The sequence below is a fragment of the Olea europaea genome, chromosome 14, assembly GCF_002742605.1.
Source record: "Olea europaea var. sylvestris chromosome 14, O_europaea_v1, whole genome shotgun sequence".
Classification (NCBI taxonomy): domain Eukaryota; kingdom Viridiplantae; phylum Streptophyta; class Magnoliopsida; order Lamiales; family Oleaceae; genus Olea; species Olea europaea.
The window spans coordinates 8,260,148-8,271,270 of record NC_036250.1 but is presented as its reverse complement, the minus strand read 5'-3'; the positions used below and the strand labels follow the sequence as shown (position 1 = coordinate 8,271,270).

The 11,123-nt window shown below is 40.6% G+C and overlaps 1 protein-coding gene across 1 annotated transcript; it reads left to right on the top strand.

The window, feature by feature from the left end:
* The first annotated feature begins 9,365 nt into the window (after positions 1–9,365).
* On the top strand, positions 9,366–9,842 carry LOC111409467. Its single transcript, XM_023039514.1, has one exon. It carries the CDS (start codon positions 9,366–9,368, stop codon positions 9,840–9,842), a length of 477 nt encoding a protein of 158 aa, XP_022895282.1.
* The last annotated feature ends 1,281 nt before the right edge of the window (positions 9,843–11,123 follow it).

Here is an 11,123-nt window from a genome sequence, read left to right as displayed (position 1 = left end):
GTGCTCTTCATGTCATCACTTGATCCAGCCCAGTCACTATCAGAGTAACCTGTTAAAACATAACTTTCTGATCTCCTAAACCAAATTCCAAGATCAGTACACCCTCTGATATACCTTAGGACTCGTTTAGCTACTTGAAAATGAAGATCACTAGGCTCTTGTCTGAATCTGGACAACAAATTTGCAACAAATGTGAGATCAGGCCGTGTAATGGTTAAATACAAAAGACATCCCACAAGACTTCTATACACCTTTTCATCACTTTTCTTGCTATCATCCTCCTTCATCAGCTTCAGATTTTGAACAATAGGTGTATTAATGGGCTTACATTTCTCCATGCTAAACTTCTTCAGCACATTCTCAGCATATCTCTGCTGGTTCACAAAAATCCCGTTTTGAGTTTGATAAATTTCCACGCTAAGGAAATAATTTGCAATCCCTAAATCTGTCATCTCAAAGATTGTCATCATTTCATCCTTCAACTTGTCAACAGCCTCTTGATTGCTTCCAATTACCAGCGAGTCATCAACATACAAGGAAATGATGGTAGTTTCATCCTCCTTTTGCTTGAAATAAAGTGCCTGTTCATTCACACTTTTAGTGAATCCAAGACTCATCAAATGATATCAATCCTACTATACCAGGCTCTTGGAGCCTACTTCAAGCCATACAAAGCCTTCTTGAGTAGATAGACCTTGTTTTCTTCTCCAACAATAGCAAAACCATCCGGTTGTTCAACATGTATCTCCTCATTCAACCAACCATTTAGAAAGGCAGACTTGACATCTAAATGATGAACTCTCCAGCTTCTTATAGCAGCAATTGCAAGTAATAATCTAATGGTTTCATACCTTGCAACTGGGGCAAATGTTTCAGAATAATCAACCCCATATTGTTGTTCATAGCCCTTCACAACAAGTCTGGCTTTGGCTTTATTAAATGATCCATCTGCATTCAACTTAGTCTTGAACACCCATTTTATACCAAGGACATGCTTATCTCTTGGTCTATCAGTTAGCTCCCAAGTTCCATTCTTTTTAATCATTCTCAATTCTTTTTCCATAGCAGCCATCCACACTGGAGAATTTATAACCTCAGCAAGATTCGATGGTTCCAGTAATGCTGTGTTGCAGTTGGCATATATATTAGCTAATGGCCTTGTTCTTAGCACTGGATTTTCTGAATTAGATCCACTATCAGGCTCTAAATGATCAAGTTCAATCCCTACTTCATCATTGCCCATTTCATCTACTTCATTTGTGACCATTCTTGGCATCTAAGACTGATTTTCTTTGCAGGTCTTCGAGTCAAGTTCCCTATTCCAAGATGATCCTTCATCAACCTTGATATCCCTGCTGGACATCATCTTCTTTGATTGAGGATTATACACTTTATAGCCTTTTGCATTTTCACAATATCCAATCACGATACCAATATCAGCTTTCTTACTCAACTTATCCCACTTCACATCTGGTATATGTACATAACAAAGGCTTTCAAATACCTTAAGGTGGGACACATCTGGTTTAACACCATTCCAAGCTTCATAAGGTGTCATTTTATCCAATGATTTTGTTGGCAATCTATTTAGTAAGTACACAGCTGTATTGACAGCTTCTGCCCAAAACTCCTTAGGGATGTTCTTCTCTAACAATAGACATCTAGCCATCTCCATAATTGTCCTATTTTTCCTTTCACAAACCTCGTTTTGCTGAGGAGAATAAGGCACAGTTAGCTGGTGTTTAATTCCCATTTCATCACAAAATCTGTCAAATTGATTGCAGTAATATTCAGCTTCATTATCAAATCTGATAGCTTTAATTTTTCTGTAACATTCGTTTTCCACAAGCGTCTTAAACTTCTAAAATATACCAGCAACTTGTGACTTCATTTTCAAGAAGTAAACCCAACACATTCTGGTTTTATCATCAATAAAAAGGACAAAGTATCTACATCCATTCAATGTTGGTACCCTCATTGGACCACACACATCTGAATGTATAAGATCAAGTTTATTTTCTACTCTCCTAGCTGATTTTTTGTCAAACGGCAGCCTTGATAATTTTCCCAATTGACAAGTATCACACACACATTCATCCTTACTAATCTTAGGCATATTTTTTACTAGCTCCAAATAATGCATTTGTTTAAGTGACTTGTAGTTAGCATGCCCAAACCGTTTATGCCACAAAGATGATTAGTTCACAGTCCTAATGAGTGCCTGATTTTTCACATTTCTCAGTTCAGAAGGAAAGCTTCTATGTCTCATATCCACTTTCATCACTTCTTGATTTAATAAATCAAGTATAGTACACATATTATCTTTAAATATAAGCATATGACCTTTCTCAATTAACTGGCCGACACTTATGAGATTCTGATCAATTTTAGGGATAAAAAGAACATCTGAAATATATTTGGTACCTGATGGAGTTTGCACAGAAATTTTGCCTACCCCCTTCACTTCCACATGTTATCCATTTCCAACTTTAACACTAGACCTGTATGCATTATCTAGCTCAACAAAAATGCTTGAATCTGAGGTCATATGATGAGTACAACCACTGTCCAACAACCAAGATTCATTAGCATTTCCAACTTTTGAACTGATTGCTGAAAACAGATGCTCCTCCAGTTGCTGTGTTTGATCCTTTGCCAACCGTGCTTGCTGTTGGTTCGATTTTTCCTTTGAGTTTTTACACACCTTTTGAATGTGACCAAATTGTTTACACCCCCTACATTGAACTCCAGGTCTATACCAACACCACTTGGGTGAATGACTAGATTTTTTGCAATGGGAACAAGGTGTATAATCCACCTTTTTATCAGTAGCACTTCTACTGTCATTAGGTCTCCTTCTTCCAGGCTGGTTTTGCTTCACACCATAACTGGTTTGTGTCGTAAATTTTCCTTTAATAAATAAGGCTCCTTCTACCTGTTCCTCTTGCCTCGTCAGATGTCTTTGTTCAATGGCTTGCAAAGCATTAACAAGTTCAGCCACAGCCATTGAAGACAGATCCCTTGAGTCCTCCAGTGAAGAGATTTTAGCTTCGAACTTCTCAGGCAAGCCGATAAGAACCTTTTCCACAATTCTCTTGTCACTTAACTCCTCTCCCAAGAGTCTTATTTGATTCACAACCTTTATTAATCTATCAAAATAATCTTTGACATATTCAGTCTCCTTCATTTTCAGACTCTCTTCTCAGGTTGAGCACTTTCATTTGTCTTATTCTTGCATTTCCCCTAAACTCCTCTTGCAACTGATCCCAGGCCTCCTTTTCTGTCTTGCATGTGATGATTCTAGTGAAGATTTCATCAGATACGACAGATTGAATGCAAGACAAAACTTTAAACTTTTTTGTTACCTCCTCACCAAGCTGTTTCAACTGAGCAATGGTTGGATTAGCTCTTAATGGTGGAGGTTCTGTTCCTATTTCAGTTATCTCACACAAGTCATAAGCCTTCAAGTATGCCTTCATTTTAGCAACCCAAAAATCGTAATTATCTCCTGTAAATGCAGCGGGCAATGGTGCTGAGAAATCACTTGAGGCCATCACTCTTGAATCTTCAAATTTACTTGTCCGAGATATCACTAATTAGCTGAACCTTCAACCAGTTTTTTTTGCTCCCTTCGAAGACCTTGAACGGGCTCCGATACCACTGTTAGTTTTTCTCAGAACAAAGAAGAAGAAGAAACTATATTTTTCTTTTTTATTTTATGAAGATATATTAAGCCATACCTTAGACCACCTACTCTATCAATTACACCCATACTTTGACTTAACAAGGTACTACACTTTGGTGACAAAAATAACCTTCAATAATGTACAAAAATACATAATGGAAATGACAACAAAAGTGACATTATATCAACAAAAGTCATCTAATTAGTTCTACACACCAAGATCTCAGGTATAGTTTTCAAGTTTTACGTCTCTTAACTAGTTGATGATTCCTTGTTATCATTAATTTACTAATTAGTGATAAAGTTAATGTATGATTTAATTTAGTACCTTTTTTTTTTGTAAATTTTGATAAAAGTTCAAATGATAAAAATCAATCTATCGTTAAAAACAGTTATCAACACCTAAATATTGAGTTTGGTCACAGAAAATGGACGATGAAAAATCAAATTTTAAGACATATCTTAGAACGACAAAAATATAGTTGGTAATTCTAAATTTTTGATAATGAAATTAAATTTGATCATTGTGAGTGGGAGCCAAATCAAAAATTCCTGCCAAAATATTTGTTCATATTCAACGATAACATAATTAGTTGTTAAAAACACAAAAGTTATAGTAGAAATTCAACGATCGTAATGCCTGATCATTAATAGAGTAAACAACAACTAATTCTACATTGATGTTGAAACTAAAGAAAAATTCAACATTTAAAGACTACTGTAGCAATCTTAACGTTGACATTTGAAGGATTGATTATTTTAGTCGTTGAAAGTTAATGACAACCTAATTACAAATTCTACGTTGACACTAAAATAGTTTTCGAAGTATAATGACTAATACTACGTAACCATTGAAAGTGACATTGTAAAAAGTATTAAAAAATTTCAAACCAACTATGCCCTTCTATAACTATTTATTTTGGTTGCTCCATCCCGTTTAAATGAAATAAAATAAAATAAATGAGGCGAGATCTGAAACCTGCTCCAAAGTTAACCGTGGCACAAGGGAAACATGGAAGAAAATCCCAACCCAGACTAGAAACCACTTGTAATGTCGATAGTGATGTCAACAAAAGGTGTACACATGCTATTTCCATTTCAATTTTACAATAAGATTTGGTTTTAGATAACTCTTCAATAACCAAAACCCTCTATTTCAAAATTCGACTGAAGTTGTCATTCTCGCTTCCACCTCTCTCAAATCCAATTGAAGCTGCAATTTTATTTCTCTCTCATGGATTTGTTTGTCTTAAGGACCAATTTCGTTATTAAAGGTATGTAAACGGGTGGACCTGGAGGTCCAATAGGGTTAATTGACCCCCCCCCCCCAAATTTTTTTTAAAAAAAATATTTCTGCTTTTTTTTTTTAATTAGAAGGTCAAAATTTAAAACCTTCACTATAAATGTATAATGCAATCTGATACAGCCCATTCTAAGACCTGGTGATAACGCATTCCTCAAGGATACTCATATATCGAGGACTTCCACATGCCTGGATTTCTCTTTTTGGTAACCTAGTCCTCGAGATTTGTGAAGTCATCGGGATGTTTTACTCGAGGACTACAGTTGTGGTTCCCAACCTTTACTTCTGAGTCCTCAAGTGTTCTTGCTCGATCACATTGTGCAAGATGAATCATCGATCTCTCCAATTCACAAGAAGTCCTACTCTCCAAGGACTCTATGCCAACTTTGATACCATTCATCATAAAATTCTATTACGAATAAGACATTCTTCCTAAACCGGACTCCATTGGATAAATACATCCAACTGGCACAATCTTACTAGGAGTACTCTACCTACCTCTATAAATACAGAACCTTGGGCCATTATTCAGGTATGTTCTCATTATTTTCAGTTTATAGCCTCATGCACATAATTCTCTTTCTGACTTAGGCATCGAAGGGGCAACGAGAACAGCATCATTGGCGCCGTCTGTGGGAAACGCTACCAACAGCCATGGTTAACACACGATCAAGTCTTCTTCCTGCAAGCTCATCCGCTCTCATCCCTCATCCTGCTGAAGATCAACCGGCTCCTTAAGAAGAGTCGTCATGAGTGCTCGCACCTCAACTCGCGACCGTCACAACTAAAGTCTTCGAAGAGCTCCGTCAGCAGGTGGCCACACTAATGCAGCTGTTACGTAAAAAAATTTGCATCCGTCACCGGTGCAAGTAGAGCATGGTGGTTTTATAGCTGATGCTCAAGCTCAAGCACCAAACCTCACAACTGGCAGAGTGGGGACCTTGGGTATTCCTAACATGGCCTTGGGCTCGAGATCAGTTGCTATGGATTTCAGAGAGATTGTCCGGATCATTTAGGAAGGAATTATGGCTGGCTTGCAACGAAATGCTCAAGGGGCAGCAGGTTTTACCCCTAACACTCCATTCACGATGGAGATATTGTCATATTCCCTACCCGACAGATTCAAATATCCTCGCATTAAGGAGTATGATGGGATGACTGATCCAATCAATCATCTCAATGTATATATTGATGTCATGAATTTGCAAGTTGTACTGGATCAAGTTATGTGTAAAGCCTTCCGCAAACACTGACTAATGCTGCTAAGGATTGGTTCTTGACATTGGAGCCCAACTCCATAGCCTCATTCTCAAATTTGGCTAATAAGTTCTCAACCTTCTTTGCAAGTAGCAAGCATATCAAAAAGATTGCGGCGTCTCTCATGCAACTTTGCCAGGGACCAAATGAAACTCTGCGAGGATTTATGACCAGGTTCGACAAGGAAAGACTTCAAATACCCGACCTTCACATTACGATGACTGTCTCTGCCCTCACATATGCCATAAGGTGTGAAGCTTTCAAGATGTCCTTATCAAAGACCCCACCACAAACAGTGATCGAGCTCCTCACTCGAGCTGAAAAATACATTAATATGGAGGAAACGCTGAATCCAAGGAGATTTGATCCTTGCCATGAAAAGGCTGAGAGCAAGAAGCAACATGATTTCATTTCCCAACAAGAGCATCCTCGGGAAAAGTGCAAGAATGAAGGGCCACCAGGGCCTCTCACTTGGTTGAACACCTCCAAGGCAAATATCTTAATGGAAATCAAAGATATGAAAGAGTTAAGGTAGACTTCAAGAATGAAGTCACCCTTAGACACAAGAGATAGGAACAAGTATTGTGAATTTCACCTAGATCATGGGCACACCACAGAGGATTGTCAAGCCCTGCAGCGGGAAGTTAAAGCCCTCATTAAAAGAGGGTTGTTGAGGAATTATATTGGTCATGATAAATGCCCGAGGAATGATCATGACAATCGAAAAGATCCTGGAGCCTGAAAGCAGTGCTCAACCCACTGCTGAGACCATTAATATTATCATTGGAGGCATAGCATCTGGAGGAGACAAAAGTAGTGGGCAAAAGCAATATGCCTACCAACATGCTCATACCCCAAAGGGAATCTCGTGATAAAGTCAAAGACATTACCTTTGGGGCAAGGGATTTGGAAGGAGTATCATATCCTCATGACAATGCCTTGGTGATCGATAATGGGAGTGTAGCAAATATACTGTCACATGATGCTTTTGCTAAGATGGGGATCTCTCCCAAACAGCTCAGAACAGTCAAAACTCCTCTACAGGGATTTGGTGGTAGAGTCATTATCCCAGAAGGAATCGTCAAGCTTCCACTTACTTTGGGTTCTGACAATACCCAAGTGACGGAGATCACACCCTTCCAAGTGGTTAACACTCCTATGGCTTATAACATCATTCTAGGAAGACCCCTGCTAAACAAGATCCAAGCCATTAACCTGGCCATGAAGTTCCCAATAGGTCATGGCATCAAAGTAGTTCGAAGAGATCAAATAGTTGCCAAACAGTGCTATGTTACTAGCATCTGAGGAATAAGTACAAACATCATGCAACTTTCAGACCTCGAGCTCGAGCTCGAGCCAAGAGGTAGACTTGGCCCGGTTGAGGAATTGGAAGTAGTCGAGCTCGAGCATGGAAAAAATATAACTATTGGTCGGGATCTCAAGGCCAGCCTTTGGGAGAAAGTCATCAATTGTCTGTCCCATAACATTGATGTTTTTGAATGGAAGGTCGAGGATATGCCAGGGATAGACCTCGAAAGTAGCAGTCCATAGGCTCAACATAAGCCCAGGGGCCAAACCTGTTAAGCAAATGAAGAGACATTTTACGCCAGAAAGACGTGCGGTCATTCAGGAAGAGATTGACAAACTGGTGAGAGTGGGGTTCATGAGGGAAGTCCATTGCCCTGATTGGCTTGCTAATGTTGTTCTTGCGAAGAAGGCCAGCGAAAAATGGAGGCTCTGCATCGACTTTACGAATCTCAATAAAGCATGCCCTAAAGACGGTTACCCACTCTCCAGAATAGACAATCTTGTGGATAGCACGTCCGGACATAAGTTGTACAGCTTCTTAGATGCATTCTTAGGGTATCATCAAATCCTCATGGCATACTGCTACAGGGTGATGCCGTTTAGGTTGAAAAATGCTGGGGCAACATATCAAAGGCTCATCAACAAAGTCTTCCCTAATTTGATAGGAAAGAACATTGAGGCCTATGTTGACGATATGGTGGTAAAGAGTAAGAAGGTAGAGCAGCACATATCTGAGCTTGAGGAAGTGTTCGCCACCCTACGAAAATATCGGATGAAGCTCAACCCAGAGAAGTGTGTATTCGGTGTAGCTTTGGGAAAATTTTTGGGCTTCATGATCATTCACCGGGGGATAGCACCAAACCCCGATAAGATCCAGGCCTTAGCAACAATGGAATCACCCAAGACTAAGAAAGAGGTGCAAAAATTGACAGGTAGGGTAGCAGCCCTAAACAGGTTCATGTCCCGGGCAGCAGACAGGTGCTTCCCTTTCTTCAAAGTTCTAAGAAGCAGCCAATCCTTTCAATGGAATGAGTAGTGTGAGAAGGCTTTTCGGGAGCTCAAACCAACGTTGGCGTCTCCTCCTATCCTCACTAAACCAGAGCCCAGGGATACTTTGTTAATGTACTTAGTCGTGTCTCAAAATGCAGTAAGCGGCATCTTGGTAAAAGAGGTCAACAGAGCCTAGCAACCCATTTCCTACGTAAATAAAGTCCTACTTGACACAGAGACCAGGTACACTTTGGCCGAGCAACTTGCCCTTACCCTAATAGTGGCAGCACGAAAGTTTCAGCAATATTTTCGGTCTCATCCCATTGTGGTGCTCACTAACCAGCCTCTGAAGCGCATCCTTCAAAAGCCACACGTTTTAGGTAGGTTACTAAAGTAGGCAATCGAACTTGGAGAGTTTGACATAGAGTTCAAACCCCGTTCGTCCATCAAAGCCCAAGCCTTAGCGGATTTCATTGCAGAATTCACCCTAAGGCCTCGGGGGCCAGATGATATCTCGAGCACTACGATCAATGTTTGGCAAATTTTCGAGGATGGAGCATCAAACTCCTCAGGTTTGGGTGCCGGGGTCATCATCACGAGCCCGGACATACTCATAGACATTCAGTGTGCACTCAGGTTCGAATTTCAGGCAACCAATAATGAAGCAGAGTATGAGGCTATCATCATAGCCATGGAACTTGCCATTAATCTTGAACTTGAAAATATCAAAATTTTTAGTATTCCCAGTTGGTGGTTGGGCAGATTGACGGAGTATTTGAGAAAGTTCATGATCTCCGACGAAAATTGAAAAGGTGTGAAATCATGAAGATTGCCCGAGCTAACAACTCCAAAGCAGATGCCTTATCAAGGCTGGTGTTCATGGGAGTAGATAGACTTGACAGAAGAGTACATGTCAGATTTCTTACCGAGCCTAGCATCAATCCAACCGTGGGGGTCATGGACATTGATCATGAGCCATCATGGATAGACCCAATTGTAGATTTCATAACAAATGGCAATCTTCCAGAAAATCCTCGAGCAGCAAGGAACATCCGGTCGAAAGTCCCTAGGTATTGCATTATTAATGGGGTCTTATTTCATAGAAACCTCACCCTTTCATACCTTAGGTGCCTTAAGCCTTCGGAATCCTCCCAAGCCCTAGAGGAAGTTCATGAAGGAGTATGCAGGAACCATCAAGGAGCTCGAGCTTTAACCTTTAAACTCATAAGGTACGGATATTACTGGCCTACCATGAAGAAAGATGCCGCAGAATACGTGAAGAAGTGTGATAAGTGCTAAAGGTTTGGCTATGTTATCCACTTTCCCGTAGAGGACCTCACAAACATTAGCTACTCAGCCCCATTTGAGCAATGGGGGATTGATATCCTCGGAGGGGACAATTGAAGTTTGTAATTTTAGCAGTCAAGTACTTCACAAAGTGGGTGGAGGCTGAGCCCTTGGCAACTATCTTAAAGCCTAAGATAAGAGCTTTCGTTTGGAGGTCCATCATATGCAGGTTCGGGATACCGAAGGTCTTCATAACTAATAACGATGGGCAGTTTGACAATGCACAATTCAAGGATTTCTGTTCCAACATAGGGGTTTACCATCGCCTAACATCAGTCTCTCATCCCCAAAGCAATGATCTAGCCGAGGTCACCAATCGGATTATATTGCAAGACCTTCGAATAAGGATTGGAGATGCAAGAGGATCCTGACGAGTTGCCTTCCATACTTTGGACATATAGAACATCCCACAGGACCACTACCAGGGAGACCTCCTTCATGTTAGCTTTCGGAATTGAGGCCACCATTCCCATCGAAATCAGGTTACCCAGCCAGAGAAGAATTAGTCCCGAAGAAACAGGGTGCACCACTAAACATCTCGAACTCCTGGAGGAAGTTCGTGATCAGGCAGCCTTAAGAATAGCCTCTTACCAAGATAAAACAACGAAGTATTTCAATAAAAATGTAAGGTCGCAAAGATTCAGAGTTGGAGATTTGGTGTTAAGAAGAGCAAAAGCCGGTGGTCATGCTCTGGGAAAACTCGGACCAATTTGGGAAGGGCCCTTTGAAGCATATGACAGCTCCCAGGAGGTGCATATAGTTTAAAGGATACTTCGGGAAGACCATTCCCAAGACCATGGAACGCCGAAAACTTAAAGGTATATCACAAGTGACCCGCTCCGCCATGTTTTATAAATAAGGCCTATGTGCCAAGTCAATCTTTTAGCATTAATAAGGCCTGTGTGCCAAGTTAATTTTTTATCATTTGTCGGGCCTGCGTGCCAAGTCTATTTCCAAAATACACTACGAATAAAACTAATTCTAAAAATATGACAGCTATGCCTCAAAGTCTTGCCTCGAGCAAGCACCTCAAAGCCTTGCTCCAAGCAAGCACCACAAAGCATTGCCTCGAGCAAGCACCTCAAAGCCTTGCCCCATGCAAGCATACAAAGCTTTTCTCCACGCAAGTACCTCAAAGCCTTGCCCCACACAAGCATACAAAGCCTTGCTCCACGCAAGCACCTCAAAGCCCTGCCCCTCGCAAGCGTACAAAGCCTTGCTCCTCACAAGCAT